General features: G+C 51.1%; 1 protein-coding gene across 1 annotated transcript in view; it reads left to right on the top strand.

Annotated features, from left to right (window-relative positions):
• SPNS2 (SPNS lysolipid transporter 2, sphingosine-1-phosphate) overlaps nucleotides 1–18,599 on the top strand; it is a 39,976-nt gene that overhangs the window by 1,276 nt on the left and 20,101 nt on the right. Inside the window, exon 2 of the mRNA XM_049782571.1 lies at nucleotides 12,832–12,897. Within this exon, the coding sequence (XP_049638528.1) occupies nucleotides 12,832–12,897 (66 nt within the window). The remainder of the gene's footprint in view (nucleotides 1–12,831; nucleotides 12,898–18,599) is intronic.

Raw genomic sequence — 18,599 nt, 5'->3', positions numbered from 1 at the left:
AGGAGGACTTTTCCTAGATGGAGCAGCTCTTGGTAGAAACAGGGCAGCCTTGGGAAGGAAATTCTGGCCGTTGCTAGCATAAGTGGGGGCTCCGTCCTCATGGAGAGCTGTGGCTTGCTGGCCCAGAATTACTGATCCATAGCATAGTAAAATCTGGACCTACACAACATAGACATACAGATAACGGATGGAATTTGTGGCAGATTCTAAAGAAACTTAGTTGTGTTGGTGCCGAGAGAAACTCGCTGGCACAAACTGCCTGGATTCCCCTCTGCAGACCTCACTTCCCTCTTGTGAAGGGTTTTTATATCAAATAAAAGGGAGGCACTCCAAGGATACCCCTACTTTTGATGGCGAAGCCCCTGCGTTTTTGCTTCCTTTCACATGGGGAATTAATTGAACTAGAGGTGAATGACACCAATTACTGGATTGACTTGTCCCCAGGAGACTTTTTTGGGGGGCGGGGAGGGCAGCTACATCCAGCAGTGCTCAGGTTTACTCCTGGCACTGTAGTCAGGGATCACTCCTAGTGGGACTCAGGAGATCAAACTTGGTCTCCTGGTACGGAGATCAAACCTGGGTGTGTACGGCAAAAGTGTCTTATGCATGATGTGTTATTTCCCATGACTATTATCTTTCCTGCCATCCCCAACCCCCAGTTCTAAATTCTTTCTGATGAGCAGGAATCCTGAGCCCTGTACAAATTACCAGCCCCCCTGCCGTGCATGCCATGGTGTGGTGACCAGGGAGCAGAGGTGCCACCCAGAGGTGGGGAGAAGTCAGTAAACATTAGGTGTAGTAGTCAAGTGTAAAATACACTTTTCATCCACCCTCTCAACAGGACCCTGAAAGTCACCGATGCTTCTGGCACTGTAGCACTTTCCAGCTGTTTTTCTTTTCTTTTTCTTTTTTGTTTTTGGGCCACACCCAGTGACACTCAGGGGTTACTCCTGGCTAGGAGTTCAGAAATTGCTCCTGGACTGGAAGACCATATAGGACACCAGGGATCGAACCGAAGTCAGTTCTGGATCAGCCGCGTGCAAGGCAAACACCCTACCATTGTGCTAGTGTTCCAGCCCCTTCTTTTCTTTCTTCTAGCTACAGATCATCTCCTTCCATTTTTTTGGCGGAGGTTGGGGGGTGGAAACTGACTCCGTTGAGAGTTGAGGGTGGCATCAGAGGGGCCTGGTACATATCTGCCCCCATTCCTACAGGGACTCTGAGTCAGAATATCAGCATAAAGGAACAACATGGGACATTTCTGGTCTAAAGGAAGATGGTAATGGTGGCTCAGTGGGGTGAGGGGCAGCAGAGAGGAAGGCCCGGAAAGCCCTGTGCAAACACAGCCTTGGCTATGCATCCCTCCCAGCCTGGCCGCTGCAGGAGTTCATGCTCCACCCTGGCCCCTGCACGCAACTTACACACACACACACACACACACACACACACACACACACACACATTTCCTCTTCTGGACTCTAGAGTTGACTCCTCCCCACCCTGCCCCCAAGGTCAGTTTTTAGGAAAATTTTGTAACTATGGCAACTACTATATTTTGCTTTGTCTTTTGGAAGGGGATAAGGATAGGGTCAGCAGGGCTGAGTCTACCTGTTACTGGCTGGTCCCATTTCTAGCACTAGGAGGGGGTTGCAACATTGACCTTTAATCCCTTTTGGTGCTCACACCCACCTGACCCCTGACTTCCCCGTCAAAAATAAAGGTTCTTCCCCAGGTCAGAGCAGGTAGGTATTTGCTTTGCACATAGTCCTGAGTTTGATCCCCAGCATCCCACATGGTCCCCTGGTCCCATCATGAGTGATTCCTGAGTTCAGAGCTAGGATTAAACTCTGACATTGCAGGGTGTGGGTCAAACAAACAAAAAAGGGTTGTCTTTTTTTTTCCTTTCAATTATCCCATGCATTTCTTTGCTCATGACACACATACCAAGCCACATATTTAATTGAAAATGTTCTAGTAGGCAAGTAAAAATAAAAGAAGTAGATGAAATGAATCAGCAGTATTTTATGTGACTCATTATAGCCAACATATTTCTTTTATTCATTTGGAGTGGGGGATTTGGGAAGTCCAGGATTACCTCCCAGGAGTACTCAACCCCACTGTATGGGCCTGATGATTCAGAGCGCTGTTTGGCATTGAACCCCTGTTGTAGCCCAGGCTACTGAAGTAACACTAAGGGCTACACTGGTAGTGCTGGGAGATTGGAGGGGCACATAGTGCTGGGAATCAAATCCAAGACCTCCATATACAAGGCCTGTTTTAGCCTTATGTGCTACCTCTCTGGCCTTCCAATACCGTTTAACATGTGATCAATATAAAAACTATCAAGGGGACATTTTGCTTGTTTTCATAGGAAGTTTGGCTCCTGTGTACTTTTTCCAGTGACAGCACATGTCCATTGGCAGCAGCTGCTTTTCAGGTTCTCAGCAGCCCTAGCGGCTGGGGGCCACTACAGTGGACAGCGCAGATGTAGCATCTTTGATGCCAGAATTGAGTCTCCACTCTTCAGTTCTCCAGCTGTGTGACCTTGGGAGTGTTGCCTGAGTCTTCTGTGTGATTCTTTCTTCTTTCCACCTCCCTGGGTTGTGTGGAGTGAACAGGAATATCTCTTAGCCCCTGGGACAAGGTCAGCTTCCTCGGAGCAAAGGACAGATGTCAGTGGCTCCAGCTGTGCTCCAACTTCTGTTATGGACAGTCCCTTTCAGGACCCCTTTTCGAATTCCTCCCTTCTTCGCCAGCACAGGTCTCTATCCTGGGAACTCCAGTAGAGTCCCCTTTGCCTTGCTTTCCCAGCGCCACCCTCCCATCCATCTAATTAGGGTTCTCCTCTTCATGAGAACCCCCTGAGGGCAGCAAGACTCAGAAGCTAAGGGGCCAGGTGCTGTCTCTTGCTTTTTCTACCTTCGTGTTGCTGCATTTGACTGGAACTGAGGTAGCACAGAGTCTGCCTCTCAATATTTCCCTCCACCTCCTTCTGATGCTTACTTGGGTGGTCAAAGAATGAGAACCTGACACAAGACTACACAGCTGGGCAGGGCAGTTCAGGACAAGGCCCCAGGACAGTGTGCCCATGTCCTCTACTTCTGGCCTAAAAATTTGGAGAGGCTGTAAGGGCAAGAGGCTTCTAGGCTGATTAATTTTTGCTCAATTCAGCAGAGACAGTTTGAGTTCCCCTAGGGAGTACTTGATGCTGATTCCAAGGTCTCTACCAATCTGGCAGACCAGGTCCAGAGGAGAAAGCCCCTCAGGTTACGGGGCCTAGATTTTCTTCCTGGTAGCAGTACTGCCTCTGCCTCTGGGCTCTCATACTTCCATCTGTGAACAGAAGCAGAGCCCAGGGTGTAGGAGGTAGCATTCTGGAACCAGGCCCAGCACAAGGGATCTGGTACGCACCCTCTCCGTGGTTGGTGAGTGGCTATTTGAGAACTGAGATCCTTCTGCAACTTCTCTGGGGGTATCTCTTCCCTTCCTGACACCTTTTTTTATTTTGCTTTTTGGATCCAGCCCATGGCAGATTGGATACTAGAAATTGGGTGGAATTGGGGGTAGGTGAGGAGAGGCAGAACCCTGCCCTGGGGGAGTCATTTTTTTTCTGCCAATGAAGCTGTGACTGGTCTCCATGGCAACTGCTCACTAACACAAACCGGGAAGGAGAGACTCAGCCAGGGAAACACAGGCCTGGCAGGGATGGGAGCAGGGATGGAAGGTGAGGGTAATCCCCAAACACCTGAGCTGGGTTCAGAAGACTGCCTGGTCCAGTTTGACCAGAGCTGACAGATGGGGAAACTGAGGCCTGGGGCCTTTCATAGGAGAGCCTAGGCAGATAGAGGCCAAGTCAAACCCCATGCTCTGTAGCTATCTCCAATTTCTCCCCTAAACCCTCAGGGGGCCTCCTGTCCCCTTGGGTGGCCCTGCATGGGCACAGCCACATCAGCACTCTGTACAGTCTGCAGGGTGGGGTGTCCTGGACCGCATTCCAGAATGCTTGTCTGGCAGGACAGCACCCAGGTGAGCTGTGGGGCAGTGGAATGCCGCTCACTGCCTAGTGACTCAACTGCAGTGGTGCTTCCTGGTGCCCTCTTCCTCCTCAGCTCCCTCCAGCCATTTCTGCCAGCACTGCTTTGGCCGTTGATCTGTCAGAGGACAGGACCATGAAATACACTGCTTTGGTCAGGAAGCCAGGGCCAGTTCATGCCCCTTCCTGTGCCTTAGTTTCTCAACTTATGAGTGGGGCAGGAAGGCTGCAAGGCTGCAGGTTACAGCTTGGTCTGAGAAGCTTCTGGGTCAGAGCTGCTCAGAGAGGAGGAGTTCCACATTCATCCCCAAGACAGGGGAAGAAACAGATGATGGAAATAGGTCCCAGTCACCCTCCCCAGAAATTGTCCCTTCAGGTTACAAAGCCACATTGCACTCCAGGCTTCCTGGAATCCAGTCAGCAAATCCAAGCTCAATAGTACAGAGATTCCAAAGACTTCAAGGGGGGACCTTTAGCAGGGATGTTTCTACCTAGGGGAGGGGGCCCAAAACAGAGAGGGTGAGAGTCTCTTAGGGAGACTCAGAGGATAATATGGTCTAAGCCCTAGCTGCCTGTGGAGTAGCTACCTACTGGACCTAGAATCACTTCAGGACTGTGCTTCTTGGCAAGACTTTGCCAGACTTGCTTTGTGACTTAAGGCAGATCCTGATTCTCTCTGAACCCTGAATTCATCCATGTTGGATGATCTTGTCCCTCTCTTTCTGTAGGCAGGATCTTGCTCTCAAGGTTAGTGTTGGGGACAGGAGCTGGAACGAAAGTACAGTCAGTAAGGCACTTACTTGCCTTGCATGCAGTCAACCTGGATTCAATCCTCAGCATCCCATCTGCCCCCCAAGAATCACCAGGTGTAATCCCTGAGTGCAGAGCCAGAAGCATCACCGGTGTGACAAACAACAACCAAACAAACAAACAAACAGAAAAACCCAAGAGTAGTATGGGACACATAGCCTCAAAAAGTCTATTGACCCATCTCTACCACTTATTGCTTTTCTCTCCATAGTAAGCAGGTTTGTTGTTCAAACCTACCTAGCAGCCTACCCTAGTTTTTCCCATTGGGGTTCAATGGTGACTCTGTCATCCTAGAAAGTCCTTCCCCAACACCCTGAGCCAAGCCAGACACCTAACTCCTGGTTTTCAGTGTCACTTTGCTAGGCATTCATCACGGTTCCCCCTCCATGTAGATTGGCGGCCTCTCTCTAGTCTCCCCGGTGAAGTCTGATCAGCTCTGTGGTCCCAACATGTATGTGTACATGGAGAAATTATCCTATGCTTATTGACTGGGGTGACTGACTTGATTTCAGTTCTGACAGACCCCAACAGCATCCTTCTGGATTAGAGAGACACTGGTGGGTTTGGATAACTTTGGGTTGTCCAGCCAACCTGTGTCTGGACCTGAAGCTTCTCTTGCCAGCGCCAACCAGGGATTTGGTGAGCTGCAGGGCTTGTGTCTCCATGAAGGAAGTGGGAAAGTGCTAAGCACAGCCCTTATATACCCTGCCCACAGCCCTGGCAATGGAGCCTCCTTCCCCTGAGTACAGTGGCTTCTGTCCATTCAGGAGGTCACTGTGGTGGCTGGTCCTGTCCCTTCTGCATCTAGGGCACTGGAGGTGAAGGGTTGGCCTAGGTCTCACAGTAAACCCAGTGCAACTGTGCTCTGGTCTTGGCCACTCTTCAGCTGGGCACTTGCTGAAAAGGGGTGCTAAAGGGATATGGGCACATTACTGAGATTAGAGCAAGAAACAAGCAGGACCAGTGCACTAGCCCACCTCCTTACTTCCCATTGGACACCTCAGTCTCTGCCCTCCTGCACCCCTGCCTGAGGGTTCTCCTCTTTAGGCCTTTGCAATCTCTGTACTATTGAGCTTTGGATTTGCTGACTGGATTCCTGGAAAGCATGGAGTGCAGTAAGGCTTTGTAACCTGAAGGGACAGTTTCCGGGGGAGAGTGGCTCGGACCCTGTTTCTATCAGGTGAGGTGGGGAACACAGGGAAGCCTGGAAGTTAGTGCCAACTCAGCCTGAGTCCTGCCTGCTTCTGCCTCAACTTCTTCCGAATCTCATTTTTCTTTTGAGAAGTGGGAGCAGGAATCACTAGTCTACTGGCCATAGAACCACCCCAGGAGAAGGCTGGGGTTTAGCCCCTGTTCTGAGGTCTCTTATCTCTCCCCACCTGTTCTTCCTCCTCTTGCCCTTTTATCCTAGGTCTGAAGCCACATAGACCAAACCTCTGAGGATCCTGATAAGGGTGTAGATCTATTGTCTCTGGGCCTGATGGTCTTGGTAGTCTCTAAGATAGGACAAGGCCATAAGGCTGAGCTGGGAAAGGAGAGACTGTTTCATGCACCCAAATTGCTACGACCAAGTTGGTTCCAGGAAAGTAGGCCCCAAATGATAGACTAGAACCACAGGACGGAGGCCACACTGCTGCCTGTTCCCACCCACTCTGGGCTCAGTGGTGTGGTGGGTGGAGGGTGAGAGGGGTGGGAGGGAGAGAGGGGGGATTGCATTCTGGGGAGGCTCCTCTTGAGGCTGTCAGAGGCCTGGGCTTTTAGGTCAGGATTGTTTCCATCTCCACCAGAGTGTTCAATAGGGGAATAGTTCGGTCTCTCCTAATAGGGAGTGAGAGATGGGGTCCCTGGAGAGATGACCCCTAAGCTGTGTTGACATGAATGACCCAGAGGTATAGCATCATTGGGGGACTGTGGGAGGTTGGCTATGCAGAGAAAATGCATCTCTGGAGCTGCTTTTCAGATGGGCAGCCTGAGGCTGAGAGCAGGGCCTGAGGGCTATTCAGCTTTCCCTGGCATTGAGGCTAGGCTCTCACCTATGGACATTTGGAACAGTGTGTGTTTGAGAGCTGGGTCTCCACTCAGGGGCTCCTAGGCCTGGCCCTTTGATGCTGAGTGGCATAAGCAGGGCCAGTCTGTGGTGTCCCAGCTTTAGCCTTTCAGTCAGGTCAGCAGAGCCAGGCCCTCGGGCCCCTATAATTACTGGGGCAGGCACTGCGGCCCAGAGCTGAAGTAGCAGAAGACTTCCAGAATGATCCAGGTCTGAGGCCTCCACAGGAGACCATTGTTCCTCCAATAGGCAAGGCCTGTGTCTTCAGATCCTCAGGCCTTGTTTTTGTGGGCCATGTGGCTCCTGTGGAGGAAGGACCAGGGAGGCAGTGCTTCTTTTCCTCTCATCGTGGATTGGGGTGTGCCCTGCTCTCTAGTTAATGGTCACTGGTACCATTTAGAGACTCTATTGACTGCCCACAAACTGTGCCACACACACAGCCAGGCAATTTTCCTGGATTAACTCATTTAATCCTCATCACAACTCTATAAAGCAGAATTTAAAAGTTAGGTTTTACAGAGGGACTAAGTAAGTTGCCTGAGGTCACACAGTAGGGAGACAATAAAGTCAGGATTTGAACCCACATGATCTGGATTTTGGAAATTCATCTAAACTGCCTGCTGTTATGAGAGAGATAGTGAAGCTAGGTGGGTTTTGGGAGAGGATTGAAGCTGTGTTTGGGGGTGATGAGCACCCCTGAGCACCAGCGGCCTGGCCTGGCCCCGATGAGATATATACCGGTAAAGATGTGTGTAGAGTAGGGGGGATGGAGTTCTCCCAAGGACTGACTGGGTTTTGTTTTACACTAGGTTTTTTTATATGACTCTGGTGGTAGTAGATTGCCCTGTCTGGCGGAAGGGGAAAAAGCCAGGAGTCCTAACAGCTGGACCTGACCCAGCTAAGGGCCCAGCTGTGCAGGAGACGACTGCAAGTTTCCCTGTGACTTATTGCCTGGGGCATCTTGGATTCTATCCAACTCTCAAGGTGTTTTTCCAGAGTTGCATGTATCTCTACCCAAGAGTGAAGAAGGAATGTTGTTGACTTTGAGAGGCCCATATGATCTAGGCAGGTGAATACCCTCCAAGAGGGCCTGGTCTGATTTCATTCACGGGCACCAGAGGCCTGAAAACCATAAAAGGGGCTTGTCTGATCTTCCTGGGTAGATCAGCATCAAAGTATGGGCTTACTTGGGTGTCCTTAAGTGTTAGTGGGTGATATACTCACGAGCTGCTTCAGGTGACATTCTCAGGACCAGGTTTGCATGTGGTAAGGCTCAGCACATACAGACACATAGATTACTGTAGTTGTCCTCAGCAATGTCACTGAAAGTCTTAGGTCTGTGGATTTGAAAGAACTCCAGTTGATTTTGAGGCTCAGTCAGGCTGACAGAAGACAAGGAATTGTTCATTCCTTGAGTCCTGAAATCATTTTGTGGTCTCTGGAGGCAGGAAAGGGCCCAGTGCTGAAGCCACTATCAGGGCTTCCTCCCTGCCCTCTGGCCTGGGGAGCTTCAGGTAACTGGGCCCAGCTAATGGAGCTGTCCAGGAATCTAAGTCCAAATGGCTGGGAAACTGAGAGTATGTGGGCTTGAGTCACCAGGAGGGACTGGATTTTAGAGAATGATGGGTGAGAACACAGCATTGGGGTAGGAAAAGAAAAAAAAATTTTTTCCTCTTTGAGCCACACCTGGTGGTGCTCAGGGGTTACTCCTGGCTCTGCACTCAAGAATTACACCTGGTGGGGCCGGAGTGATAGCACAGCAGTAGAGCATTTGCCCTTAAACCGTGGCCGAGCCCAGGACAGAATCTGGATTCAATCCCCGGCACCCCATATAGTCCCCTGAGCCTGTCAGGAGAGATTTCTGAGTGTAGAGTCAGGTATTAACCCCTGAGCACTGCCGTTTATGGCCCAAAAACCCAAAAAAAACCCAACCAAAAACAAAACAAAACAAAAACAAAAACAAAAATTATATCTGGTGGGGTTTTTTTGGGGGGGGGGGAATCATGAGTTTGCCTGGGGATTAAGCCTGATCTACTGTATGCAAAGCAAATACCCTACCTGCTGTACTACCACTACAGCCCCGAGAAGAGAATTTTAAAACACTTCTGGGGGGGAAAAAAGTGTACAAGAATGTTCACTTGGGGCGGCGGTGGTGCTAAAGGTAAGGTGCCTGCCTTGCCTGCGCTAGCTTTGGACGGACCCGCGTTCGATCCCCCGGTTCTCCATATGGTCCCCCAAGCCAGGAGCGACTTCTGAGCGCATAGCCAGGAGTAACCCCTGAGCGTCACCGGGTGTGGCCAAAAAAAAAAACCAAAAAAAAAAAAAAAAAAGAATGTTCACTTGGATGGTTTGTGGGCTGTTGTGCAGGACAGAGGAAGCAAGAAGCAGTGCGAGAGCTATAATAGAGGATAGGGCACTTGCTTTGCATACAGCTGACCCAGATTAAATCCCTGACCCCATATGATCCCCGCAATCACCATTAAAATAATTCCTGAGTATAGAGCCAGGAGTAACCTTGGAGCATTGCTGGGTGTGGTCAAAAAACAAAGGAAAAAAAAAAAAAAAAGAGGAAGCAAGAAGGATGTTGGGCCAGACTCAGTCAGATCCCTGTGAAGCAGGAAGGACATTTGACCTGAAACGGGGCACTGTTGACTGTGGGCAAGAGGGGAATACCTTGGGGGCTTCGTTGAGGTACCTGGGCCAGGTGGGTGAGAAGACTCTGGTGCCCCTGCTTTTCCAGGTGTGCTCTTTGCACAGATGGGAGCCCCTGCAGGATTTAGAGGGACTCCCTGGATTGGAACTGCAGGCAGGGTCCAGCTGTGGGCTGTGTGTGCCCCAGGGGGCTGGTGGAATGGGCTTGGCTGGGCTGTAGAAGGCTGCTCCTGGGCGCAAGGCCCATCCTGTGACCCACCAAACCTCAGCCTCCAGGAAAGAGGCCTAAAAATAAGGCTGTGGTGAAGAAGGAACGGGGGTGTGTGGGCCCTGGCCAGCCTGGAGCACAGAGGAAAAACGTGAGACAGTTGGCCATGACGGTGACACACTTCTTCCTGCACCAGGGCTGTAGAGCCTCCCCTTCCTGTGGCCCCTTAAGAGGGAAAACAGGCCTGGACAATTCAGGCAGGGCCTGCTTACCTGATGGATCCCTGCTGCCTGCCTGTGGAGGGGTTTTTTTCCTGCTTAATTCTAGGGCCTTGGAGGGGGTGGGGGACCACATTCCCCTTCCCAGTGGTTTCAAGGCCCAATGTTTAGTACTTCCCCCAAAAAGCCTCCCCTGATTTCCTCTACTATGCAGGGCACCTGGATTTCTCCACATCCAAAAGTGCATCCAGGGTCCTTGGGAACTCCTGGGCAGCCCAGACTCTAAGATATATTCTCTGACTGCCTCTATCTAGCACCCACTTAACACAAGTGGGAAGGGAAATCTGTCTAATTAGGTGACGAGGATAGACCTTGGTGGGGAGGGGAAGCAAGAATGTTGTGATTTATATGGATCCTAGTGATAAATTCATGATGACATTTTGATCTGTTCCCCTCCACCTCCCCAATCTGGAGTATGGGGCTATGATGACTGCAGATCTAGGCCCTCCCTGGGCTGTGGTTGGGGACCTGCTGTATAGACTGGGGAGGGATTGCTCACTACTATCTCCTGACTCCATCCATTTCTTTTCTATCCAGTTCCTAAATAGTGATTGTTCTGGGTTTTGGAGATGACTAGCCATGCTCCTGCCTTTGGTGAATCAGGGTTTTGGGGGGACATTTTGGTAAAGACATTTCATTGTCTGTGTTCCCTTTCTTAGTCACCTGACTTGGGCATAAGAACCAGTTATGTGGAGTCAGTGTGGCAGGACCTTTGGTTTGGACAATGAACCTGATTTTTTTTGGGGGGGGGGCACACCCGGTGATGCTCAGAGGTTACTCCTGGCTATGCACTCAGAAGTCACTCCTGGCTTGGGGGACCATATGGAGGGGGGTCGAACCGAGTTCTGTCCTAGGCTAGCACAGGCAAGGCAGGCACTTTACCTCTAGTGCCACCGCCCGGCCCCTGGACCTGATTTTAAATCTTGCTTCTGATGCTATGGAATTACATGTGACCAGTTATTCCAGTGATTCTTTTTTTGTTGTTTGTTCTGGGGCCATACCCAGCTGTGCTCAAGGCTTACTCCTAGTTGTCCAGGGACCACTCCTGGTGGGGGACAGGAGAACATATGGGGTTCTAGGGCTCAGCATTGGATTGACCATGTGCAAGGCCAAACACTCTGACTTCTTCCACCAAGTGATTCTTGGAGCCCTGGTTTTCTCATCTGTAGAATGGATATGATAATTTTCATTCAATCCCAGACTAGGTAGTGCAGTACCTGGAACCAAATAGGAGCAATAAGTAGTAATAGCTTTTAGCTCTTGGTCATAGTAGGCCTGGATTCATATCCATGTTCCTAGTCCCCACTAAAAGTAACTATTCATGTGCCAAGTGCTAAAAAAAGGAGAGACAAGGGAGAGTGGGGACAAGGATGTAGGAGAGGAAGAAATCAGAGAGAACTTCCCAGAAGAAGGAGCATCTAATCTCAAAAGAGTGGCAGGACTTGGCAAAACAAAGGGGTACTAGGAGAAAAAAGAAGTGTGTATTGTTGCGGGGGGGAGGGACATGAGTGGTATGGGTGATTGAGTGTGGGGTGAGGATGATGTTCTGAGACATAAGGCTGGAGTTGAGTGGGGGAGAGAAGGAATTTGGCAGGACCAAATCTGCAGAGAGGGTCTGGGTCTTCTCTTGAATATCTGGGGTCTCAGGGTAATGTGACATTGTGACATGTCAGGATTGGCAGAGGCCCCAGCCCAGGAGTCGGAAGGGGCAGGTGAAGTTGGGAGGCAGAGTGAGAGACTCCCCAGAGTCAGGCCCAACTGGGCTATTTGCGAGTCTGGAGGGAAATCTGGCCTCAGAGTTCAGGTTGGGGTACCTTGGAGCCCACTTGGTAGCCCCACCATCTGCAGGCCCACAATGGGTCCCTGGGTTTTGCCTTCAAGGGAAGGCCTTGGCCCGCCCGTGGTTATTAAGTCATTAACTGGGCTGCACACAGCCTCTTCATTACGGGTAATTATGGTAAATCCTCTCTGGGCATGAGCAAGGCAGAGCAGCATCTCTCGGCTCTCAGGCTGCTAGAACACCAGGCCTGACTGACCCGTACCCCAACCGGACTCAGTATCCCAGGCTGGGTCTCAGGAGGGTTCTCCCCCTCTTGTGTCCCAGCCCTAGGCCAGGTGGGACCTTGCACTCTTGCATGCTCACTTTTGCCTCATGTGCCTTTGAGTATGTGCCTCAGTCTCAGCCTCTGCACAGAGGACTGGAAGATGGGCCCCCTATGGCTATGTGAGGACAAAGTGGGGAGGCCCTGTCCTGGCCATGTTAAATGCTTCATGAGACCCATAAGACAGGTGCAGGTCCTTGCCTCTGTCCCCTGATTCTTCATGCAGACCTGTCAACCTTCCCCTGTAGGGGAAGGTTCGGTGGAACGGTCTGGGAGCGCCTGCCTGCCTGTGGCCTCAGAGATAAGCAGAGTGGGGGGCCCCCTGGGGCCTGCGGGACTGGTGCTTCCTCAGAAGTCTTGGTTCAGAGCCACAGGCTGTGAGAGGTTGGTTGGTCTGTTCCCAATGAGGGGGACTGTGGGCTGTCCCTCCCCCCACTCATAGACTAAGACCTGAAGGGAGAAGCAAAGTGATTGGGACTTTGAGGGGCAGACAGGCTGGCTAAGAAACAAACTCCCACAATAACAAACTGGGGGTCCTGGCTGTAACCCGGGGACAGTTGTGTGTGTGTGTCTGTGTGTGTTTGTGTGTGTAGATGGGGCCATAATGGGCCCCACAGGTATCAACAGGGCTGGGCTGGAGCTGGGAAATGGAGTTGCCTTGCTGACTGCTTCACCTGTAAACTCCCTGTCTCTCCTCCCAGGCGTCCTTCTGGACATCCAGCAGCACTTTGGGGTGAAGGACCGAGATGCTGGCTTGCTACAGTCAGGTGAGGCACCCATGCCCTCTCCCCTGCCTCTACCCAGCAGCTCATTTCTCACAGGGGCTCATCCTTGCACCCCTGATCCCTTGACCAGCATCTAAACACACTGAGATACAGGACAGGGTTAAGGCTCTTTCTTGGCATACAGCTGAGAACCGGTTCAATCTCCAGCACCATAAGTGTGCACTACTAGGAGAGATCTTTGAGCCCAGAGCCCAGAATAAGCCCCGAACACCACTGAGTACAGCTTACCACCCTCCCCCAAATCCACAGTGTTGCCCCACTAAGGGGTTGTTCTTCCAAACTCATGCTCTTTTCTCCTAAACTAAATTATACCTGTGAGGTGGAGTTATGCTGGACATGTCTGAGAGGTCCTGGGCCTCCTGAGGACCCAGTCTGTGGTCTGGGGGTCCATCTCACAGGTGAAAATAATAGCCTGGGGACACTGATTCTTTCCTATTTGCCCCCAATTCCTTTCATTGCCTCACCCCAGACCCCTCTTAGCTGTTAAAACAGGGCATCTCCCCATGCCAGCTCTTTAGCAGATCCAGAACTCTGAGTGGGAACTTGAAAACTGGGGTCTAGGCTAGAGTGGGGCCCATAGGTCTTCAGGCCCTGCCGAGGGGCTGGTTTCTGATTAGAGGTCAGGCCTGAGCATCCCTGGACCAGGGCTGGGCAGCAGGTTAACACTTACTCACCCTAGCCATGTCCTGACCTCCCAGCACCCTGGCTTCCTGTCTTACAGTACCTAACCTGGTCCTGGCTCCTGGACCCTCTCTTATCATTGGCCTTTGTCTTGTTGGCTGTGCTTTTGGCAGGATGCTCAGGCCAGGGCAGAGATTCAGAACCAGGGCTGCATCCTCAACCCACACCTTGTTTTGTACGGGTTCTCTTGGGCTCAGTGAGACAGTGAGATGTGTGGGAGAAAGCTCACGTCAGCATTCCAGGCTAAGAGCCCCTGGCCCTGACACCCCCTCACCCCCTTCCTGTTTTCCTGGGAGAGAGGGTGGAGTAAGCCAACTCTGTCCAGGAACCTGCCTGACCTGTGCGGGTGGCATACGGCCAGCCTGCACACACCCCACCCCAGATCATAAAAGGCCCTCAGCTCAGCCAGGCCCAACTATCTGACCTCAATTCTTCCACTCGGTGGGCTCAGAAGTGGGTGTGAGAGCACCAGGGTTCAGTCCTGGTCAGTAAGAGTTGAGTCAGCTAGGACTAGAATCTGGTTGTGGTCTAGTGCCTTCTAAGAGTGACCAGATGCCCCTAGGACATGAAGCCCTCTCTCTACCTCTCCCCTCCTCTGAGGACTCTTGGGTTGGACTGGAGCAGTCAGCCTACTACCTTCAACCCTAGGACTCTCCAGCCTTCTGGCTCTGTACCCGAAGTGACTTTACTTACAGCCAGAGTTGAACCCAGATGGATTGTGGGAGGGAGCAGGCTACTGTGCTGCTGAGGGAAGGTCAGGAGGGACTAGTGTTTCTGCTCCCACTCTATAAGGACCTAGGGAGCACCAGCCCCTCCTTGTTGACTGGTTCAGGGAGTAAGGTCCTTCCACATCCATCCTTTCATTATCCACTGAGCACAAGGAAAGGCTGGCTGCTCTGAGAGATGCAGGCAGCTCAGTGGGCACATCCTGAGAGGTCCTTGAAGTCTCAGCTATCCTCTATTTGATCCTTCCCCCATACTCCCCATTGTCCCTTCCCCTAACTTTACTCTCTAAATGAAGGGACAAGGGTTAGAGGAGAAAGGGAGCAGCATATCGGGCCTGGCATGGATGCCCTGTCCTTGGAAAGACCATGCGGTGAGGCTGGTGGCTGCAGCTGGCATTCACCTTGTGGGGACTCTGAGCCCAGGTGGGTGTTTCCAGCGCTCTGAGACCATCCTATTCTTATCCATAGTCATAGCCTGTTGGCATAACTGGAATAGTTCTTTGGAGCAATGTCCTCACCTCTTTGGTAATATAAACCAACCAGCCAATAATGCTCAGCCAGGATATGACTCAGTGGGGCAACCAGGCAAATCACCTAATTGGCCTGGGCCCCAGGCACCTGTCTCTTCCCCAAGCCCGATAAGGTCTAAGCTGGGTGGAGGGCGCCAACCAGCTGTTGGTGCTTGCCCAGATCAAAGGGCCAGGGCTGAGATATGGGTTGCCTGCTTATTTGTGGGCACCAGAGGCGGTGGGCTGGGAGACAGGGTGAGGGGTGGCTGAGGGTCAGGCCTGGGCCTGCCCTGCTCTTTCCCCTTGGGACTAGAACTAGAGTTTGGCTGGGAGAAGAGCTCCCAAAAGCCCTTTGCAGACTGCTTCGGCTCACGGTTGGCCTCTGAGAAGCCTGCTGGAGCCCATAGCGGATTTAGAGCTTTGGACAAGGAGAAATGCTCAAGAGACAGCCATTGCTGAGCCCACTACTAGGGAAATCCTGTCTGAACCCAGCTAAACTCTCCCTATAGGAATGAACAGACTTTCTCCTCCCAAGCGTGGCTCTGAGGGGTGGGAAGTGAGTGCAACTATTTGTGCCTGGTGGCAGGTGGAAATGACTTCCCCAAAGAGGGGACATTTGAGTGGGGTTTTGAAGGGTAAATGAGAGTTTGATCAGGAAAAAGGAGTTATCTATGAGAAGCCTCCCTTCCCCCTATTTCTGGATAAAATGTGCCAGGAAAACACTTAAATTATATAGTTGAGCATGAAAGCTCGAGCTTGCAGGGTAATTTCCAGGTGCCAGAAGCAAAGAATTTAATATAGCACCTGCAGCAGGCGTTGATAATGAAATCAAGTGGTGCAGTGTTTCAGGACCAGTATATGTCTTAGAAGTTGGCTAAAGAATTTTTTGGCAGGAGAGTAAATATAACCAGTGGTGCTCCAGGGACCATACAGTGCTATGGCTAGAAACTGGGGTTCCTGTATATAAATCATGTACTCCAGCCCTTTGAGCCATCTCCCCAGTCCTGGCAACAGTATTTTTTTTTTAACATAAACACTTTTTTTTTATCATGAAAAAGTGTAAACACAACAAGTGGAGTGAGACGAGTATAACTGCTTTCCTTATAGCTACTGCCCAGATTTATCAAAGCATCAGCCTCGTGGCCCACGTTTCAGGTGTGATTTCTTTGCTCCAAGGATTGGGCAGAGCTGGCTGGGTTCTAGTGCCACACGAATGCTTCAACTCCTGCTCAGACCCAGTATGAGCTTCTGCTCCTAACCTCTGTGCCAGGCAGAGTTTTTGAATGGACTCTTTGCTGATTTATGCAAAGAGCCTGCTCTGGCCCCTGTTCTGTCCAAGCAAGGACCACGTACTTTTGCCCTTTCCTGTGAGTCTTTGTTTTCAGGCACCCCAGCAAAGACAAGGGCAAAATTGCTTCTGAGAGGAACCTTGACACAGAGCCTGTCTGGGACAGAAGACGATTCCTTCTCAAGACAGCTAAGCTCACCAGAAGCAGCATGCACTAGAAAGCCTGTCCTGGGGCTGGAGAGATAGCACAGTGGTAAGGCATTTGCCTTGCACTTGACAAACACAGACGGACCCTGGTTCAAATTCTGGCATCCCATATGGTGCCCTGAGCCTGCCAGGAGAGACTTCTGAGTGCAGAGCCACGAACAACCCCTGAACACCACCAGGTGTGACCCAAAAATCAAAAAAAAGAAAGCCTGTCCTGTAGGAGAGGCAGCCAGCTCAGAAGATGGGGAAACCAGCTCTTGAAGAGCTATTGGGAACACACTGGTCATAAAGGGGTTAGCATCAGTTATGCTTAATTACCAAGCTCTGCAGGAAAGGGTGGAATTTAGGAGACAGGAAAAGCACATTATTCAAAAAATAATAGGGCTAGAGGTCCGGAGAGATAGCACAGCGGTAGGGCATTTGCCTTGCATGCAGCTGATCCAAGACAGATAGTGGTTCGAATCCTGGCATCCCTTATGGTCTCTCGAGCCTTCCAGGAGCAATTTCTGAGACAGAGCCAAGAGTAATCCCTGAGTGCCACTGGGTGTGACCCAAAAACCAAAAATAAATAAATAAATAACAAGACCAAAGCGATGGCTCAAGGGGCTTAGATTTGCATGAGGGAACCTCTAATCCTCCTCCAAGCATTGAGCCAGGAGTAGTCCCTGAACACCACTCAATGTGCTTCCAAGCCAAACTAACCTCAAACAGAAACTAAAGACAAAATTGCCCCCAAAATAAACAAAACAGAGAAAAGTTTAAAGTATGTAAGTTCCAAATTCTAGAAGAGAAAAGTAAATATTCCCAGTATAATTGTTAATTGGACTCTGTTGAAGAGAGAAGCAAACTAGAAGATAGACTGAGGAAATCAGCTAGAATGTAGCTCAGGGAAAGATGAGGATGAAGTGCAGGTGGTGGAGAGAGGAGGGCAGATAGCAGACAGGACCAACTGGGAAGCGCAGCTGGTGAGCCTGGGGCCTAGGGAGTGGAAGGAGGTCTCTAGAGCAGGCAGGTCTCCATATGCATAAGTATATTTACTCTGAGTAAAGTGTGGGAATGAATGAAGCAGAGTTATGAAAGGCAGCTCGAAAATGGGGCTCCTGGGATCACGAGGAAGGCGAGTGAGTGATGGGCAGAGGAAGAGCCATCTCAGACTGAAACCAGACAGTGCCTTTATTAGGCCAAATCACTTTGTGGTCTCATTCCCCTCACCCTCGATCAGCCCAACAGCATCTTCTCACTTGGGACAAGCTTGAGATTCTAATGGAAAAGTGAGGTGCAGGCCTTCCTGTCAGGCCTCTCTGGAACCTGCAGAGCCTTCTCAGAACTCCTACTCTGAGTTGGCTCTGAAGGAGGAGTGGCTCCTATTACTGTACAAGTTTGAGAGGGAGGGCTCCCAGGGACCCAGAGGACCTGTCCTGCTTCCTCCCCATCATCTGGGTTGGCCTGCACTGCCGTCCACATCCTCGGGCAGGAATGACACTCTGACAGCACCTGCTCCCCTACCACCTCACAGTGACCTGAATAGTACCTTAGGCATAGGATGTGGGCTGTGGCAAGTCTCCCAATAACAAGTCACCTAGATCTGGATTTCATAAAAATAGCCCAGGTCAGTCTAGGGCAAAAGTAGGGGCTGAATATGGTTCTGGGACCACAGTGTTGGAGTTCAGCTCAGATACCACAACTTCTGCTCCAGAACCACCTCCAAGACTCAATTAAGGCTCACCACAGGCACTGGTGTCATGGGCACACAGGCCTCATCAGTGAGATTGTTTTAGGAGCTTCAGGATGTTTCTCTGTGAGCCACAGGGAAGTAGGAAGGCCTTGAGCTGTCACAGAGCCAGCGCATGTGAGAGGAGCCTGCTCTATCTGAAAGAATCCTCAGCATCATGAGGAGAGTGCTTTGCTACCCTACAGAGCTGAGTCTGAGCTTGGGCATTAGCACCCAGCCTGGTTCTCTGACAGCCCTGCTCCATTGTTCTGGGTTATGGACTCAGCAATGTGAGCACAGTGAGGGGTCCCCACACCCAGCCACAGGATGTCCTCATGGAAAACTGCTGGGAAGGCCATCCCTAAATTAGGGGTGGGGCAGCCTATTCCAGAAAGCTCTCCTCCAGTAAACAAAGACCATGCAGTGGGGCGACATGCCAGGGAAGCTTCCAGCCTGACCTGGTTTTATTCTCAGCAGAGCTACCTGCTGACCCCATCAGCTTCTCATCCCCCATCTGGTTGGCCTGTGCCACCCCCACTGGCCTGTGACATTTGAGGGTCAGG

Source organism: Suncus etruscus, chromosome 1, assembly GCF_024139225.1.
Source record: "Suncus etruscus isolate mSunEtr1 chromosome 1, mSunEtr1.pri.cur, whole genome shotgun sequence".
NCBI lineage: Eukaryota > Metazoa > Chordata > Mammalia > Eulipotyphla > Soricidae > Suncus > Suncus etruscus.
Note: the sequence above shows the minus strand (reverse complement) of the source record. Positions and strands in the feature narration are given on the sequence as shown.